This window comes from Syngnathus floridae, chromosome 2, assembly GCF_059516105.1.
Source record: "Syngnathus floridae isolate MCC-2025c chromosome 2, RoL_Sflo_1.0, whole genome shotgun sequence".
NCBI lineage: Eukaryota > Metazoa > Chordata > Actinopteri > Syngnathiformes > Syngnathidae > Syngnathus > Syngnathus floridae.
Window position 1 is genome coordinate 9,752,469 of NC_142414.1, and position 19,842 is coordinate 9,772,310.

The window sequence follows — 19,842 nt, forward strand, 5'->3', positions numbered from 1 at the left end:
CAATAATAATGAGAATAGTGCATGGGATCTTAAGGAGATAGACAAGTTCTGAAGTGAGTCAGGGAGAAACTGACCAAACTTCTCTTTCACTTACTTCACATCTATTTCACTCAACAACAGCAGAGCTCCTTCTCATGCACGTCTACACACATTGAGGTACGAGCCAGTGAGTTTTCTCAGATATTAGCTCATTGAAGACATTATTAAACCTATTAATATAGTTGACTATACGTAATCAGCTCCTGTAGCCCTACATAGGATAGGCATGCCTCTGCTGGCATTCTATTCTAGTTAAACTACTAAATCAGTTTTACATTACTTTTACATCCTTCTAGAAGTCACAGTAGAGATTCCAAAAGTCCAGAGAATACAGTGTCATACTCACTCATCGTTTCCTAGAAAAGAGGTTTCTCTCCATTCGTTGACTCTGGTTTGCTGTCCACTGGGCACCTTGATGGAAGACCTTTGAAACTGAGAAGATTTAAAGACAGCGGAATTCTTTACAGGGGCGAGGTTTGAGTCAGTATTGAAGCCGAAAGATGCCCAAGAAGAATCAGAGGAGGCCGAAGGGCTGGTACATGCTCTCTCCTCTTCCAATGCATTTTCTAATTCCACAGTATAAAACTTGATGTAGGATGAAAAGGATGAAGGTAGGAACCAGCATGGATACATCTAGAAAGGTGGGGTGACAAAGTGGACTATCCAAAGTGGACTGTCCAAAGTGAATGACTCACGGGAGAAACACTGAAGAGCAGCTGCTGTTTTCTTGTCAAGATCTACCTTGAACAAGAACTGGGGAGGCAATGAAGAACCAGACAAAGAGAGGGAGGGCTGTGGGTACCACAAACAAAATGGGCACAGTTAGGAGGGAGGTGAAGGCATCAGCACTTAGAGGGTGATACCTCTAATCTCATAAAAGCCTGTACAGATGAATCATGTGGTAAATGACAGAGAGGGTCTGTGGTGAGAAATCGATTAGCGATGCATCAAGAGGCCTTGGCTGCTGGCTTCCGTAGCTACATGATAGCAGCAGGCAGGAGAGTGCGGTCTTGGGTTGCAGTGATAAGCTGTTCATTACAGGTATCAGATCCACCACAAATAAAATTGGGGCTTACTCCGATAGCCCATTAGGACTCAGAAAAGAGTATGGAAGAGTAGCTACGGCCTGCTATGACATACATAACATAAAGGGCTGTGAAAATGTATTTGCCCCAGTCCTATTCTTTAAACACATTTTAACACCTCAGAAGACAATCCCTATTAAACAATAAAATTAGGATTTTTAAAAAGGCAAAAGTTAACAGATCAATGTTGGGAAAAATTAAGTGGACTCTTGCATCGAGTAACTAGTTTGGCAGCAATAACCAAATGAACTATTGTGCTTTACAAAACGATTGTAGATCAGCAAAAAAAAAAAAAAACTGAGATGTAAATAGCTCTCCTGAAATCATGTAACTGCAATTTGCTGGCAAGCAGTTTAGGGTGTACCCTGCCTATCACCCAAAGACAGCTGGGATAGGTTCCACACATGGATCAATAAGGTTATGCCACAGCATCTGAATTGGGTTGAGGTCAAGACTTATAATTTGAACTGTATTAAACTGTAAAGGGTTACAAAAAAAACAAGTTTTGAATTTCATCTGTGCACGGTTAGGGAAAATGGAAAAGGTTCAGCACTGTTGCTTCCCATCATTGATACGCATATTCTGATATCTCAATGTACCGAATGTAAAATATTCTGTTGCCAGATGAAACAAAAAATGAATTGTTTGGAAGAAACAACCATCAAAACACAACATCGAAACTTTATCCCAACTGTGAAGCATGTTGGAAGAAGCATCATGGTATGCACGTGCTTTGTGCCATCAGGGCCTGGACAGCTTGCGATCATCAATAGGAAAAAGAATTCTAAAACAGAAGAACTCGAGGCCATCTGTCCAACAACTGAAGCTCAAAAGAGGATGCAAGTTGCAGCAACTGGACACTGATCCAAAACAATGTCAATATCCTGATTTCCACCCAACTGAGATGTATGTGACCTTGATTCACACCAGATATCCCAGGAATCTTGCTGAATGGTCCAAAATGTACCCTTCATTGTGCATGTGTGATCTGCAACTACAAAAAATGTTTGGTTGAGGTTAGCATCGCTGCCTATGAGGAGAGAGCAGTTATCAAACTCAAGGATTCATTTACTTTTTCCTCGCTATCCTGTGAATGTTTCAAATGTTATTTTCAATAAAATCAATTGTTTGAATGGTATTCGTTTATGAAGCCTGTCTCCATTCTTGTGATTAAAGATCAGACCAATTTATGACCAATCAATGAAGAAATAAAAGAAATTCCACAGGGTTAACATACTTCCTCTTCCCACTATTTACCTGTGACTCAAAAACAAAGTGCGGAGTCTCTTTTGCATATATGCATGGGTGCAGTAAGTGAATAAGCAGTGATCACTGGCAACAGCCTCCCAAAAAAATCCACTCTCCACTCCTGTCTGTAGCAATCAGCTTCTTACTTGACACCATTTTCATGGTTGAAAAAACAAACATTAGTTATGAGAAGCTAATGTTGTGGAAGAATTAATTGGGGGCTTGGGGTTCTATTTTTCCCCTCCACTGAATTAATAACGGAAATTGGCCCACTAATTTTAAGAGTGGGCAGAAACTTGCATTAACAACAGATACCCAGCTTACAAAAACTAAACGATCAAATCACAGCAATCACTTTTTAACACGTTTGTGGTTGCAACATTGCTTGTAACAACATTGTGCAAGCAACCATTCTCTCACTTGGAACTAGACAAATCTGTACTCCCAACCTCATGGTGGCATTTTGGTGAAATCCCGTTACAGTAAGATTGTGTCCTCTGGGGGCCCCAATGCCGATAGTGTATTTTGAGATGACTTGACAGGCATGGAAATTGAGAACACAGGAGTTCTATTGTAGCAGCTACCTCCATACTTTTTATTTCTCAAAGATATACTGAGAAGGTGTGAAGACAAGAAAAAGAAGGGAAAAAGCATCTGCAGTTTTCAGTAAAGAGGCCTTGGTTGCTTCATGTTATTGTGAGCCTCGGACGCTGACACATAAGAAGACTCGGGAAAGAAATCCTCATGGAACTCAGCCAGAAACCTATATAAAAAAAGAAAATACGATATTCAACATGTTGAATGTGCTGACATACGGCAAATGCATGAATTGCCTCACTGGATTTTGATTTCCTATAGTCCCCGATATTGATGTGTTCGCATTCAACCAATGCCTTAGCAGATACAAATCCTCCTCTATGGCCATACAGACGAAACATGGACCCACCCTTTCCCGCCCCCTCTGCCTCCCATCTAATCAGTTGCACGGAAAAACTAATCCGGAATCTTCTTAGTATCCGCTACTCGGCCAAATCCTCTAAATCTTGCCATCTCATCTTAGCTCCACCGGTCCTCCTAATCTCAATGCAAACAAATTATACAGAAGAACCACAGAAAGTTTTGATGGCAACTGACAGAGAAGGCAACCAAATGGCAAGGATGACAATGTGAGAAAGACCCCACTTTTGTTTAAACATGGGGAACCACAAAAAAATCTATGATCTCCTTTTCCCATGAGCAACCACACCCATTATCAGCCTCAGAAACATAAAGAAATCAAAATCAATTTTATTTTTGTTATTTATTTGGATTAGGTAGATTTCTACGAACTTCTGTTATTATAGTTTATATTTAGTGGAAATTTAGAAAGACTAAATTGTTTATTTTCAAATTCTCTGCAGAAAATTAAACTATGCTTACTCCGCAGCTGAACAAGAGGACACACCTCTCTTAAAACCATTATGGAATGGTTTCATCTGATGATTGTGAAAATCTCGTAGTGAGACTGCGACATTTAAGTCCTCTATCCTGAAAAAAATGAGAAGCGTGTTGGAGGTGAGCTCCTTTTATGTACATCACTACCACCATCTACTGTTTTTTATCTCTGGTTTGTTCAAAGATGTCTTTAATTGCTGCGTTGGGGACCAGAGGTAGTTTGGACTCTCTCGGCCAGACAGAAATCTTATGCTGAATATGTGGTTTGCATTGAATTCTGCTCCACAGCACAACACGGTGGCAGAAGGCAGTAATGTGTGTGTTTGATTAGAGACTGAGAGAAGCAAATCCCTTAGGTTTGGGAGCGGCTCAACTGAAGATCGCTCGGGAGGATTTAAAGATTAGACTCCCTACGCTTGTGTAACACCCACTCATCTCCCTCCTGCTAACACATGCTCTGTCCTTTCCTAGGATCCACTCATGCTCTCATTTTCTTACACTTACCCATGATTTTTCATACTTGTCTCCCTGACAAAACACTGTACAATAATATATTACATGTGCCCTCCCCAGGTCTAATCCAGGGTTAGTTTTGAAAATTTTATCACACTTATTTTCCAATTTAGAACATTTCAATTTTTTTTTCTGAGCGAGTTAGTTTTTATCCATTCATCCATTTTCTGTACCGCTTTGTCCCCACAGGGGTCGCGGGTGTGCTGGAGCCTATCCCAGCTGTCATCTGACAGTAGGCGGGGGGACACCCTGAACCAGTTGCCAGCCAATCGCAGGGAACACAGAGACGAACAACCATCCGCACTCACACCTAAGGGCAATTTGGAGTGCTCAATTGGCCTACCAAGCATGTTTTTGGTTATTTCTTTCCTAAATGCTTCATTTGTTTTTATTTGTTTGAATAACAAGTTTTTCCAGGACATTCACTTTTGTCTCTTTCATTTTTCATGTCTTTTCTCTGACTGGAAAATCGTTTTTTCCAGATTTTCATTTTCCAGATTTTCAGGGACACGTAGGAAGATGGATATGTTACCTGAGAAAGAGCTCAAGATGTTTGACCAAGGCTCTTAGATTCCTTTCAGGGATCTGCATCTTTCCAAGGATCTCAGGAAGCTTCACTGGATAAATAAGGCAAACAGGATGCAGGGTTCCGATAACACAGACAAAAATATATTTTTTAAGCGGCTGCAATAAATTGCATCAAGTGATTGGAAAAACAGGGACACAATAACCAACCAAAAAGTCGCAGAAGGTGCTGTACTCCGTACAGGTAGGACGGTGGTGGAGGCTGGTCACTTAAGGGATAGTTATCAGGTGTCAGCCTCCAACTCAATACCTGATAGATAGGATAATGGGAGAGTCTTATATGACCTGACATCAAATAGCTGCTGTGTGCAAGAGTGAAATCATGGCTTTAATAAATAATAAAAATTCAACGGAAAAATTGTAGCTTGCATTTCTAAGCTCCTTAAAAAAGATTGATCTGTAGACATTCATATTTTTTTTGTTTTAGAAAATTCATCTGTTTAGACTCCTTTGGAAAGGTGAATATTTCACCAGACAAGTTTCCATTATCAATACTTTTCTACACCTGGAATTAAAAATTCCATACTTTTCTATACTTGTGAAGGAATCCTGTAATGTTTACTGTTTTTTCATGAAAATCACAAGTAGGCGTGACATTTGAGAATTCAGTTCAGAATATCTGCAAACAGGGTAAATTCGCCTTTGCAAAACCGTGAATGTCCAAGAATTGACAACATACTGCTCCCTATCTTACTCAATTACAAGATCACGCAACGATTTGTCACCTCATTAAGCTCATTATTTCGCCTGCTCTCAAGGCCATGAAAAGGTCCACTTCGTTCTTTGCTTGGAGTCAAAGGCAAAGGGGAGGATGAACCACTGTGTACGGGAGTTTCTGCATAAAGAAGATAACATTTTGTAGAAATCACCTAAAATGAAGTGATGTGACCAAAACTTAACTCAAGTGACATTCTGCACTTCCCTAATAGCATCTACTTGGCAACTACAAGTGGTCTTACACCACCTACTGGGTGAAACATGTTAGTACAAAAACAAAATCAGATATACATTTTATAATACACTAATGCAATCTGCATTCCGAAACTTGTGCAAAGTTTAGTTCATGAACCGATGGCGTACTATTTTTTTTTATGGATACTTTGAAAGGCTGTTCACTTACTTCTGTCAAGGTTGAGGATGAATTTTGACTGCAATGAGCTGTCGATCAAGCGGCGTTTGAGTTGAGGTGACGCTGCGGAACTGCCTCCGCCTGTGTCATTCGTAACCAAAAGCGATCATTTGAGAGAAATAGTTCAGGAATAGATGCTACTCCGGACCACTAGACATCCACTGAAATGTATTTACCGCCACTGCTCCCTTCAGCTGGTCGTTCTCCCCCAGGTGTGTTCCTGGTAGAACGCCTGAGCGACTGGGACTGGTAGGAGATACAGTCCATGTCAGGGTGGCGGCGACGCTTTGGGGTGGGCGCAGTTGGTGTGGTAGTCGAAACGTCACTCAGGGCTGGCTGGCTGTCTGTTGATTGAGGTGTGAGAGGGTTGTGACCTGCTGGGCTGGGACTGCGTTCTCGCTGGGTGCTTGTAGGACAGACAAATGACGTGTCAGCCACCCCGTATCTCCTCAATTTGATTTTTAGATTCCACTTACATGCTGGGGCAGGGAGATCCTTCATTGACTGCCAGGAAAAAGCGTGAAGAGCTAACTTTTTTGAACTGAGCTTGCTCACATGGATAGAGGAGGATCATGGGTAGAGTGAAGTCAAATGTGATCCTCAGGCCATCAACCATTTCCTTACACAGCTCCTCACTTGGTAAAAACAAAATAAAAAGTTATGACTCATCGTTGCATTTATAGGTCAGCCAAGTCCACAAAATATTTTGTAATACTTCTTCTCTGGAGGGATTGGCTGTGGGCTGCTGCTCTGTGTCGTATTTTGCTGTTGCTGCCTTCTGTACCGCTCATTAGCCATGAAAGCCTTGTTGATTGTAAAGTGCTTTACATAAGACTCCAAGATTTGCACAACATTCGTTTGACAAGGAACCATCACCAACTACAAAGGAAAAAAATGTTTTGAATGGAGTTAACATTGTGAACTCAAACTCTTCTGCAAGACTAACAATTTTTAATGGGGTCCTGGAGATCCAAAATAAATGTATTATAGTCCCCATAATATTAAACACACTGAAAATGTTATCACATTACCACATGCCAGAAAATTCTTCATAATAAATAAATAACAATTGGTTTTTCCATGTACATGATCTGAGGTGACCATATCAAATCAACTTAAATTGTCATTTTAGTACAACAAAGTGGGACCCGTCAAGTTTCCCCTAGAAAATTTACAGTTTGAAATACCTTTTTCCGCTTATTGATGTAAAAGCAGTCATCCTCCAATTTTTTCTTGAGGATATCTGGAATATTGATGTCAACATGTACAATCCTCTCCTCGCTTTCCTTCTTGAGATTGATATCAGGTTCGACTTTCTGCAACAACAAAAAAAAAGGATTTTTTTTTCTCAAATGACGAAAAGAATGTTCTCTGGGCAACAATCATATGCGAATCAGTGCAGTGTAAAGCAGTGAAGATGTGGTATGGATCCAACAATATTTAATCTTTAAGCTCTCTCAGTCTGCGATTGTTATTCACCATTTTGTTGATGTCCTCAGAGAAGGTAGTGTCTCCACTATTCGAAGACTCGGCTTCAGAACCGTCGCCCTCACTGCTGCCAGAAGATGAAATCAAGCCTTGGGACAATTTGACAAATGGCATTAATTTGATTGTAGCGAGAGACTGAGTGCAAGCAAATGGGAGCAGAGTGAGACTTCTCACATGTGTCATCACTGTCATCCTCCTTAGGAAGTGTCTTGAGTGAGGGTTTAGTACCAGAAGGATGTCGCCTCTTTGCCCATCCCTTTTTCTTCCTACCACCCACAAAGAACCAAGATTATTTTTTTCAAACATATTTTAGTCACATTTTTATCAAAATATAAAGACACACAAAGAAACAAGACTGTGCATGCAGTCAAACAGAACAACTACGACATGAAAAAATGGAAGTGTCCATACTTACATGCGACCAAGTGCTTCACGTGCCAGTTTACGTTGCAATTTGCGGCTTTCCTTAGTGTCCCTTAGGACATGATCCTCAGCAGCCCAACGATCCCAGCTAAAGACAAACACACATTTTCACAGATACATTAGTTGTATTACAGCTAAGGGTACAATGTTGCACAATCTGATTGATTACCTTCTGCTCCAACCGTTAAAGTGAATCAAGTACTTTGGGATTCGCCTTCCATGTTCATCCTTGCCTATTATTATATCAAGGACCTGTAAAGATGAAATGAATTTGATAATATTGTTTGAGGAAACCTTGATCTCAACTCCACAATGAGGGAGGATGAATATTTTTGCTGGCCACATCTGTCATATTTATTCATAAAATAGTATGAAAAACGTCTAACTTTCCACTTCACAATAAAATATATGTACGTTTGTGGTTGCAACGTGACAAAGTGCACATCTTTTGCAGGTCTTTGTATATTTACATAGATTTACAACGCTGGGGGACGGGTCTGCAGCTGTTACGTCGTGATCACAGAAAAAAGCAACGTTTTCTTAAAGAATTGGTGAAAGTTAAGAAGCTCTTAAGGTATTGGCAACTTATCACTCCTGTTTATGAGAGTAAAATAACATCTCGATTGGTGCAGGCTAAAGGAAAGGCGTTAGTTGGGTTTAGCTGAGACATATTGTCGCGATCTAAGCAAAGGAGCTACGTTTAAATTAATTAATGTTGCCAGGAATACACTCTATGTCATGTAAACTGCAGCACTTAAAAAAACGGAGAAAAAACATTCGTATTGTTTGGAATGAAATGGCGCAAACATAAATGGTCCTGGATACATATTCGCCAGTAGACCGGCTAAGAGGATCGTGGCATAAGTAGGTGGTCATTGATTCTTGAGCATTCAAACCGTTGTGGAATTAACTACATTGAGAATAATAATTTAAATAGATGCATACGGTGACTGTTACCTTTGCGTCATACAAGACTTTAGCCTTGGTTGGATCGGGTTCGAAGCACAGCACTCGTTCTCCTTTTTGGAATCTAAATTTCATACCCCGCGAATTCATTTGTTCATGGCTCCGTGTGAGAGAAGACGTATCAATTCAAAATCCAACATAATTATCAAGACGATCTTTCTCAAACACACTCCTATGAGGGGGAGATGGGACTCTCCCTCTGTTTTTCATCACAAAAAAACAAACAAATAATGCGTGGAGGGATGGCGCTGTTGGGAAGCTTCTTCGTGCTTCTGTCGTTGACTTCAAAGCGTGTCGTAACTTCCGCATCACACCCGGAAATGTAGGGTGCGTTCAAAAATATCCGCGAAGAGCGCACTAACTTTCCGTCCTGAAATTCTGAGCGCACCAAAAAACGGAGTGCCGGTTGCGCGCACTTGACAGTCCGACTGAAGACACGGTGCGCCAGTGCTGGCTGCGTTCGGATAAAAAACTATGGGAGAGGAGCACACTATTCTTCTGTTTTTCCAGCTTTCTTATTTTTAAAATCGGATATAGAACGTAAATCTGCACTTACCGTATTGGCCCGACTATAAGACGACCCTGATTATAAGACTCAAGTTTGAAAAAGACTTTTTGAACACCAAATGTAATTTTTATACAGAAAATGATTACGTCTGAAACAAATGATTATAACAATATATTCGAGAGAAAAAGCACGTTATTTTGCCTCATTCAAATCATGCAAAAACTCACATTTTAATATCTAAACATTTTAATATGTAAACTAAAGTGCAATCACATTTGTATATGAATGGCTTCTGGTTTTTGAAATGTTAATAAACCAATCTATAAAAACTAATTTATAGTTGACAATTTACATTTGTGAATACATGAAACTGTTTTACGTAAAGATGGGCAAATGAAGCTTCAAGATGATTCACGAACCCATTGTGTTTACTTAGACCTCTAGATGGCACTCTCTGTTCACTGAAGAGCTGAAAGCCCACTGACTTGCCATTTCTTAAAACCCTCACTTTAAACTAACATTCGAGGAGTCAAAGAATACAACAACTAGTTCATGAGGGTTCATTTTCCCATCACTAGTTTTTGCTTTCTGTTTTTTTTTTTCAAATGTATAAAAAACAATACAATACAATGTAATAAATACAATACAATACTTTAAACACCACGATAGGATAACAATTTGGACAATACTATAGCCAATACATCTGGGTGTTTAACGAATTTTAATAAATAATCTTTGTAGTTTAGATTTACCATCATCACCTTTTGTATGCAATATTTGTTGTGGCTATTATCTAATTGTGCAGGTGTACCAAATATTTTGACTTTTGAGTGTACTCAATTTTAAATGTTTGCTTTAACAAATGGAACTATGCAGCAGACGCTAAGTATACTGTTTCATGTTCCAAAAGTAGGCCGATCAGTAATTAGATTTCGTTTGTTCCTAAACTGGTGACCCTTACACATTCAAATCTGCCAGACGTTCTCGGACATTGCAAAGTAACACTGACCCCAGGGCATAAAAGCATGTGCAGCTGTAGCGAATCACTCATTCAGCTTTCAATGGTTTCAGGCTGTTCTGCTCTGCTATTGTTTACCAAATATGGTGTGTATATAGCACTCAACAGAACGGGCGCGAGGACTTGAGGTGAAGTCCAAGCTATTTGTTTTCCAGAAACTGCCTGTGCTTATTTAACACTCGTATTACTATTTTGCAGTCATTGTTTTCCATGCAAGGTCTACAAACTGGTAAATTGAGATGGACTCCAATATCCTGACTCACGGGGTAGACAAACTGGACTCTAAGTATTGTGGTTGTTAAACTGCAATATTGGAACAATAGATTCTCTATATTAATAAGATTCTAAATTTCATAACAAAATGGATCAGTTGGTATTTCCATGTACTTTGCTTTTATTTTGTGGCTTTGGCTGTTTTCACGGTATTTCAAACTGATTTTAGACGGGCCAATTCTATCTCAGCTTTTATCATCAGCGGGCCGTATCTGGGCCCCCGCACCTTGAGTTTGACACCTATGCCCTACAGTATTTATTTATTTTGTGAGTGTGGAATTGATAGGATGGAGGGAGGGAGGAGACACACAATGCAATTCTACAGGGTTGCCTCCCTCCCGACTTAACATTCTCAAAGTGTTTGCTTCAATTTTCACTTCAACTTGAGCATGACCGCCGCCCGGATGAACTCGCGCAACTTTTCTTTGCAACCAAATGTGGCTCCATCTGACTCCTCCTCGGTTTACCAACTGAGATTTTCTGTACAAGCCCCACTGTGGAGCCTGATGAAAGCGTATTGAACAGGTCCCTCCAAAAAAATAAAAAAAATAAGAAGGAGCCATGTCTGCGGCACAGGGACTTTTGAACAGCGTCTTTTCCTGCTCCTCTCCATCATCGAAGGCTATAACCAAACAGAGGCTGCGGCAAACCAGGAGTCTGGACCCTGCCATCATCAGACAATACGGCACCGGGACCGAAGGTGCAAATGTCGCGCAGTTGTCCGGATTTACTGTCCAGGACGCAGGTGCGTCCTCAAAACTGTTTACGCGCACCAAAACTTTAACGCGCAAAGAACCCATCGCGCCATCTATCTCTTCTCCCTCTATACCTTTGGACGTGTTCCCATCGTCCAACTTTGACTTTGACTACGAGGTTGCGAAGGGTTCCAAACGGAGCACGACCGGAGATTTACCACTCCATGTGCGAGGCTCTGGGTTCACGCCGCCCGGCAGTACCGGTGCGCTCTTCTCGCCTCGGAGGTGGCTCCAGAGGCGGACCCAGCCACCGAGCTCGCATGCTGGCGTCGCGTGGAAACCAGAGGTAACGGTCTCACGCGCAATACACTATTGACCACATTTAATTCCAAATTTAAAACTAGTATTATTATTATTATTTTTTTAGATTACCATGCCGGTTGCACTTGTGACACAACACGCACGCACACGTATACTCGCACACAGTTTTCTCTGGAATCTGCACATGGAAGCTGCATCACAGCAGTTGTCTTGAGCAACGGTATATTGGCTATTACCACAATGTGTGAGAGGACGAGGAGGGCTGTTCTAACAATGTCATAGAAGTCATTCTCTGGGGTGAGCCAAATAATCTCTTACGATGCTTTAAAGGTTTAATTATTTTCAACTAAAGGTGCATTGAAGCACACAAATGGCATTTTCACCCAGTGCTGCACTCATAGAGGGGATTGGGTATCAAGCAGACTGAAATCGAGGCTTAGAATGAAATCTTTCCCAAAACATACTTTGGATGCTTATTTTTAGCAGGGGGGCTTTATCAGTTGCATAGTTGGCACAAGTCCACACGCACTAGTTGAAAGGTATGATTGGTTTCCCACTTGTTTTGCAGACCCTTGTTGGTTTGGTGCTTTTTCCCTCTTTGTTTACGGCTTTATAGTGTGTGTGAGAGTGTGCACGTGTGCGGGTGCTTGTGTTGGGAAGGTCTTAAAGGACTTGGTTCTCACGCTTGGGAGGGGGCGTCGGGTCAAAAACCACGCAGCTCTTGACATTTTTTTATACCGCTTCCTGTTCCAGAGAGGTTCTCAACAGCTTTGCTATGGCCATTTTCCCTTTCCTTCTCTTGGTGCAGTTGAGATGGTCTCATTTTTTTGTTACCCTCTGTTAAATCTCAGTTTTCCATGCTGCTGTCACCCCTCCTCTTTTCACTCTGCAATGGGTCCATTGAGGATAACAAGGCTATCACTTTGGCATGATTGGTCGAGTCTGAACTAAAAAAAACAAATGCCCTGCAGACTGTACAGTATCATGTTATTGTAGAATTGTTTGAGTTTCACGGTGTGCAACGGTTTTGTGATATCACATAACTGTTTTATTTATTAAATATTAAACCAATCATTCATGAAATTGTCCTCAGAAGTGAATATGAGTTCATATGAATATGAGAGTGGAATATTTGCTTTAAAATGAAATACATCACGGACGCTAACACTTCATGTAATTGCTGGAAAATTATAATAAATTGATAAAATGACGTAGTAAGATACTGCAGTGACACAAGAAGACCACTAGATGACAATGTATTACAAACTTTGGTTGACTGTAACAAGAGTCAATTGTATTTCTGTCAATGTTAAATAAGATTTTAGAATAATCACTTTACTTCACCTGAGTCTCCCTTTGCCTCCTCCTGCATTCAGAAACAAATTTCTTTTCACTTTTTAACACTCACATTCGGTCTTAACGTACAGATTACACATGCGAGACAAAACGGAAAAGTTTAACTGACTTACAGTAACTGGCATGTTCATTTTAATTACAGACCAGAAAGTTTGTTGTCTATGCGGAGACAGTATAAATTATATCTATATATAAAATATATAAAACATGTAAAATAAAATATATAAATATCTGCGGTTGATGTTGCATGTACCTTTTATTTTTATTTTTTTATTTGGGGTCTAAATTATTATTATTATTATTATTATTATTATTATTATTATTATATTACTTTATTTTTTTTAACTACCTTAAGTTACATATATTTTGCCCCTGTGACAGTATTAAATGTATGCAGCAATAGAGATTTATACAGAAAAACTACCAGTTTGGGAAACCTGACAGCTGTTGTTGAAAAACTAATACGTCAAACAAGAAATAAGGTTATTAAGATCACTAATACACAGATGAGTCAAGTACGCAGCAGTGTAGGGGATGCCATCAGAAAAAGCAGTTGGCTGCTATAATCGATTATACCATGAAAGCAATAACACTCAGCCTATTTTGCCCCTGGTTTGTTCTTGTGCAAAAATATATTTGTCAAAAAACTGTATATTTGGCTTCAGGGTTCATTGTAGTGTAATTTACTCTTAAGACATGAAAAATATACATTGTGAAAAGGAAAGGTGTTGTAGACAGAGTGCATTCCACCACTGTCTAAAGTCGACATTCTATAAGTAGACTTGTGTTGACGAGGGTCTCGATGAGCTGTTGGAGATTTGTCTGGCAGCATCCCAACGTGGGTGATCTCACGTCTCCTTTGGGATGTTTTCTAAACAACGAAGGGGAAAAAGCACGGCTTGGAATAGAAGACTTGCGCAAAGTAAACATTAATATCCGCCCAGAGACCCTTTCTGTTGTCGATTAAAGCTCCCCTCTAGCAAGTGGGCAGACGTGCGGGATTTCATCATCAATACACAAAGCAGTGATCTTATAGTTTGCTTTTTTTACAGTCTTGAAGGCCAAAAGTGTACATCCCTGTTTGTTTTGAGTATGCATGTTGAAAGTAAAGTGACCCTGTTCTTTTCGATCTGGTTAGTTAAGGGTCAGAGGAAAGGCATTGCTTACACACACAGACGCACACACGTACACACACGTACACACACGCACACACACACACACACACACTAAATTTGATCTGCCTCACCTAGCAAACCCAATTAGTGAAATCCAAATCTTACACTTCCAAACACAACACAGTCTGCATGGTTGTTTCTCAGGAACACAAAAGAAAATTCACAGATGAACAATGAATAGCAAATGTTATCTGAGGATAAACTCAGTGTAAACTCAGCCATGCAGTATTAAGTCTATGCGAAATCATTACTGAGCATTCGGAACTTATTCTTGTACTCCAATCGCTTTCAGTGTGGCGGCTTGTATATTTATCTGTAAGGAATTCTAGGTCAAAGTGTCAAGCAGAGGTGCTATAAGATGAGACACTATAGGTCCTAATGCCCCTCTCCGGCTTTGTGTCACCAGTGCATTCTACCTGTATATGTTTGTTTTACTATTTACTGTCCGTTGACCCATAAACTTGTACATTATTGTGCACACACCCTTAAAAATGCTGAGTTAAAAACAACCTAATTTGGGTTAAAAAATGGGCTGAAAAGTTGTTTTGCACCGCACAACCCATTTATTGTACAAAGCAACCCAGAGTTGGGTCAAATTGACCCATCCGCCTGGGTTGGTCCTGATAGATCCATCCATCCATCCATCCATCCATCCATCCATCCATCCATCCATCCATCCATCCATCCATCCATCCATCCATCCATCCATCCATCCATCCATCCATCCATCCATCCATCCATCCATCCATCCATCCATCCATCCATCCATCCATCCATCCATCCATCCATCCATCCATCCATCCATCCATCCATCATGTTGATGTATTTGTATTTTAAGGTGATACTAATTTTTTTCAAGAAAATAAGATCTTTTACTTTTTTTTTCAAGAAAAGACTGGCTCATCATATCATTGCAAATCAGTTTTTCTTGCTACTGAATATGGAAATACAGAAAACACTACCATTAAACTTCAAGAATATAGTAATGGCTCCAGGCACAAAGTAAGGCAAAGTGATGGACCTTTCCTCCCTCCTTGTGAAACTGCCAGGCAGCGAGAAAGCAAAACAAAGTGAGGCACACCACAGCTAAAAATAGAAAAGTAGTTCTGCAGAGGAAGACTTTGAGCCAAGTCCAAGAAGCCAGTTTTGTTTGAAATGTATGGGAGGCACATGTGTTTGTTCAATTCAGCACATGCTTTTCCATCATATTTCATTAGTGGTTGAATTTTTAAATAATCTCAAACAGCTTCTCTAAAAGACTGCTTCAATTTATGTTTTTTTTCCACGTTAGCACATTATTAATACTTCATTGCCATCAAATGGATACTTTTTTTGCCACAACGCACGGCAAAAATGAGGGCACCCAAAAGATTTGCTAAATATGTTGTTTATTTTTCTGTGGCGTACTCAATGCCACACCACGGTGGTGGTGAACTCATTCACAAGTACCAATGTGTCTTTCCTAGTGCATTTAATGAACTCTGACCAATAGAGGGCGCCAATTAGCTTCACTCAATCTTGCATGAGCTGCGCAAACCCGAAGTGCTGAACACACTTCTGCATCTGGACACAAGTTCATGCACACGCTTTGCAAATGATGAATCACGTTACAAATATGGATAGGCTGCAGCTGTGCACTTCTACGAGCATGTGCAAGGCCCTCTTTGTCCTGACTCCCAAGTATCTGATACAAAAACAGCTGGACATAATATGTTTTATGGCCAAATACATGTGATGAACAGCAGATTGGAATTTAAGAAAAAAAAATAAATTTTAGATGTTGGATTGATTTAACTAAATTTGGAGATTTGCTAAAACAAGAAATGAACATTTACGTAGAGGCAAGCCTTTGTCTTTCTCACTCTCTCTATCTTTCTCTCCCTCTGTCTTTCTCATAACAAGCTTGCGTCACTTCCAAGTTGAACTCCCATTTTCCCTGCTGGGAGGGTAACCATAAATATTCCTATGTGCCTAAATGACTGTTTGGAGAATGGGAGCTCCCGAAAATTTAGAAAGAAAAAAGGAGGAAAAATAGATCATATGTTTCATCACCCTAGGGTTATTATTTAGCATCGTACTGCGGTAGGAATTGTCAATATTTGTAACAGGCAAACAAGGAGCTGCATATGATACCCTTTGTAATGAAATTATCGGAATTCCTCTGCTTCTCTGGCTTTGTGCTTTATAAGCCATACGTCACTGTGCAAAATCTTTCAGCGGTATGAACGCAATAGAAATGAGATGTTTTATGTAATGAAAACAAAAAGACTACAAACAAAATGAGGCCCAATGAGGAGCTGTTTGTATCAACAAAATGAAAAAAAATGCTTATGCTCAACTTAAATAACACGATGTGTTTTGTCAATCACAACAGTCACTCTATCCGATAAATTCATTCTGTCCCTCGGACCTGATGTGTGGCAGCACTACAAGTCTGACCGATATGCCCCGCCCGATTACCTTACGCTGCCACCCGCAAACAGAGGTTGTCGGCGGAGGTGAGACATAAAGAAAAGAGGCAGCAGGATGACAGTTTTGTGAGAATGCAGGACCGCAGGACACAAGTACGAGCTTGGCACTCTATAGATCAGGGGTCTCCAAAGTGGTGGGCTTGTTCTAAAAATAGCTCACCAGTGATGGGACATTGTGATGTTGTAGAGGCGATCATCGGAAAATGTAAACACTAGTAGAAATTTAAAGAAACACTGTGCACATTGACATTTGTCCGTTTCCTAATTATAGTGAGAAATCACTAGAATGAGTGTCTTCAGATAAATGAGTATCATTAATTATTAACATGCATGGCTGCAATCAGAAATAACAGGAGGAGAGCGTGCTCTGACTCTCCGAACATAAACATTCTCACAGTAGCCGGTAGAACTATAACACAAATACGGACCCTCACATGTTGTTTGCATGAAATCTGGCAGTGGGAGCTTGTTTACCTGCCGGTTGAGTTTCAGAAGCACCTGTGGATAAAACCAAATTGTTGCAGGGCTTTTTTCTTTCTGGACCTGGATTTGACGCCTCTGTCTCCACGTATGTTCTCCACACTTAACAGTTGTCAGCTTGGTACCATTAGTATTTGCTTTGATACTGCACGTGGGGGATTTGTTTGTGTTCTTGGCACAGTAATGCTTCAAACCAAAAGGTGAGCGTCCTGTTGAGATGTGCATTGGACCTCAAATGTGCCTAATTGAAATATCCTGAGACCACACCTGGGTCACATTTGCTTAGACTTGTAGGGAGTGTGTGTTAATGGACATTTAATAGGCTCTGAAATTATTTACACGCCTGCCCGCATGTGTTTATATGAGTGTGCATGTCTTATGGCTTTACAGCTCTTGTCTATCCGTGTGCAACTGTGAATGTGCGTGCAAATGGTTGCTTGTTGTTGTTTGTATCCTACAAATGGCCCAAAGTCATCTTAGATAGTCTCCAGCTCACCTGTGACCTGAATGACAACAACTAATATAGAAAGAGGATGGATGGTTGCATCAATTCTTCCCTCCCCTCCAAAAATATCCTTACCTTATGTGACGTGAGCAATAGGAAAAAAAAAGATCTCTGCACTTTGTAGCCGCCGCTGGTTGTGAGGTTTAGCCTGTTACCACAGCAACGACTCAGTGATGTAAACACAGGCTGTAGGAGGAACAAGTACATAATGTGTCCCTCTCCAAAGAGCAGTTTACATGATGAAAAGACTCTGACGCACTTTTTGCAAATTGTCAGCAATGGAAAAAAATCTGACACCAATAGGTGGCTGATCTGCAAATTGCGTCAAAAATATCTCAAGGCACAAAACATCCTCTACTGTAAGCATCTGTCATACATGACTTGATGTTTAAACAGAGAACACGTTTACATTTCATTTCCCAGCAACAGGCACCAATTTAGGTTTGAGACTGTGAATAAAGCCCTTGTGAATAAAGTCTCTCCATAAGCCACTTAGCACAGCAGTATTGATGGGAAAATGAAGCTTCAAATTTGCTTCATGAACCACTTGTATTTGTTGCGGTTCATCGCAGCACATATAACTACCACGACGCTGAGACCAGACATTGTCCTGTGGTCAGCGATGAAGAGAAAGGTCCTAATCATCGAGTTGACAGTCCTGTGGAAAGGAGCAATTGAGGAAGCCTATGAAAGGAAAAAGCTACGGTACGCAGAGCTTGTGATGGAGTGTCAGTAGAGGGGCTGGAGAGCAACAACTTACCCAGTGGAGGTTGGCTGCCGTGGCTTTGTGGGGCTTTCAACCAAGCGCTTCCTAAAAGACATCGGCTTCTCAGAATCAGAAGCTCGAAAAGCCCAGAAATACCTTTCCAAAGAATCTTGCAGGGAGCGGTGGGGAGACGTCCCTGACCTTTGCCCCACCATCCTGTCAGTGTACTTTCAGCCCAGTGTTGAATTGAGAGTACCATCTACAGGTGTCAAAACATACAACTGGTTCATGAAGCAAATATGAAGCTTCATTTTCCAATCACTGCACAGCACAGTGTACGGTCAAACAAGTCATTAATTGACTTGGGAGACAAGATTTGGAAGAAATCAAAATTCAAGATTTACTGGATACAACGTGACCAAAGAAAACTAATTTAAAGGGGTCTGACTTCTTTCTGGGGGCATGGTATCAGCTCCAGGCATTTCTTGTAGTGGTTTCTAATGACTCGACTTGTGCATATGGAGTCTGTATGAGTGTGTGAGAGTTTTATGGCATGAGGCAGTGGGAGTGTCAACTGAGGAGTCAAGCTTGGATTGGAGCTGCATTCCAGAGTGAGCAAAATACATGAGATGGATTTATAAACGCCCCCCTGCTTCTCCTCTCTTTGTTTGTCTGTCTTTCTTTCTTTCTTTCTTTCTTTCTTTCTTTCTTTCTTTCTTTCTTTCTTTCTTTCTTTCTTTCTTTCTTTCTTTCTTTCTTTCTTTCTTTCTTAATTGACAAATGCGTGTGATTCCACATCGAGCATGAAGATAGGAAAAAAAGGTGAAAACACTCCAACAAAAAGCTGCGCTGACTTTTGATCATGTTTGGTAAAGTGCTGCAATATTGTACTGGCGTGGTATGGCTCCACATTTTGCTTGTCTCTCACTCACATTATCTGCTGTGAGCATGAGCAGCATTCCTCTAAGGTCGCTGTGTTTACAATGCCAAATAAATATTTGAAACAACAAAAATTCAGGTTGGATATGCGTGAGACAGGCATGACCCTTTGCAGACGTAAATATACGAAAACACACTTTGCTCCGCTGCAGATGTTCATCAGACTATACACAAAACACACTCGCGTTACGTCACTCAATGGGCATCTTATGTGGTTGTTGCCTCTATTGCTGCCTCCCCTGGGAGCCTGCACCGGCTGTTACTGCAGCTCACTCAAGTAGCATCAAACTCGTTGAACTCAACATTAAGAAAATATTCTTGCTCAAGGATTCAATATTTTTTTTTACGTTGCACTGACATTCCTACAATACACAAGAACAACCTTGACTTTTTTGCTTTTGTTTATGTTTTGTTTGGCAGTTGTCCCTATATAACACACACATCTACACACACACACACATGCATATACACACGACTTTTGTACT

General features: G+C 40.5%; 2 protein-coding genes across 3 annotated transcripts in view; one reads left to right on the forward strand and one right to left on the reverse strand.

Moving 5' to 3' along the window:
* Positions 1-2,938: 2,938 nt before the first annotated feature.
* LOC148401632 (MSL complex subunit 3-like) lies at positions 2,939-9,204 on the reverse strand. Its single transcript, XM_088368812.1, has 14 exons — positions 8,902-9,204; positions 8,114-8,196; positions 7,937-8,032; positions 7,696-7,787; positions 7,513-7,610; positions 7,221-7,349; positions 6,749-6,912; positions 6,510-6,668; positions 6,210-6,439; positions 6,025-6,114; positions 5,630-5,739; positions 5,055-5,154; positions 4,852-4,936; positions 2,939-3,135 (listed from the first exon to the last, which is right to left on the reverse strand). Exons 1-14 carry the CDS (start codon positions 8,998-9,000, stop codon positions 3,036-3,038), a joined length of 1,635 nt encoding a protein of 544 aa, XP_088224938.1. The 5' UTR covers positions 9,001-9,204; the 3' UTR covers positions 2,939-3,035.
* Positions 9,205-11,113: 1,909 nt separating this feature from the next.
* LOC148401633 (rho GTPase-activating protein 6-like) overlaps positions 11,114-19,842 on the forward strand; it is a 33,253-nt gene continuing 24,524 nt past the window's right edge. Inside the window, exon 1 of one of the 2 annotated variants that reach the window (XM_088369203.1) lies at positions 11,114-11,750. In XM_088369203.1, the coding sequence (XP_088225329.1) occupies positions 11,271-11,750 (480 nt within the window). In that variant the 5' untranslated portion in view covers positions 11,114-11,270. The remainder of the gene's footprint in view (positions 11,751-19,842) is intronic. The other variant, XM_088369201.1, reaches the window with a different exon arrangement.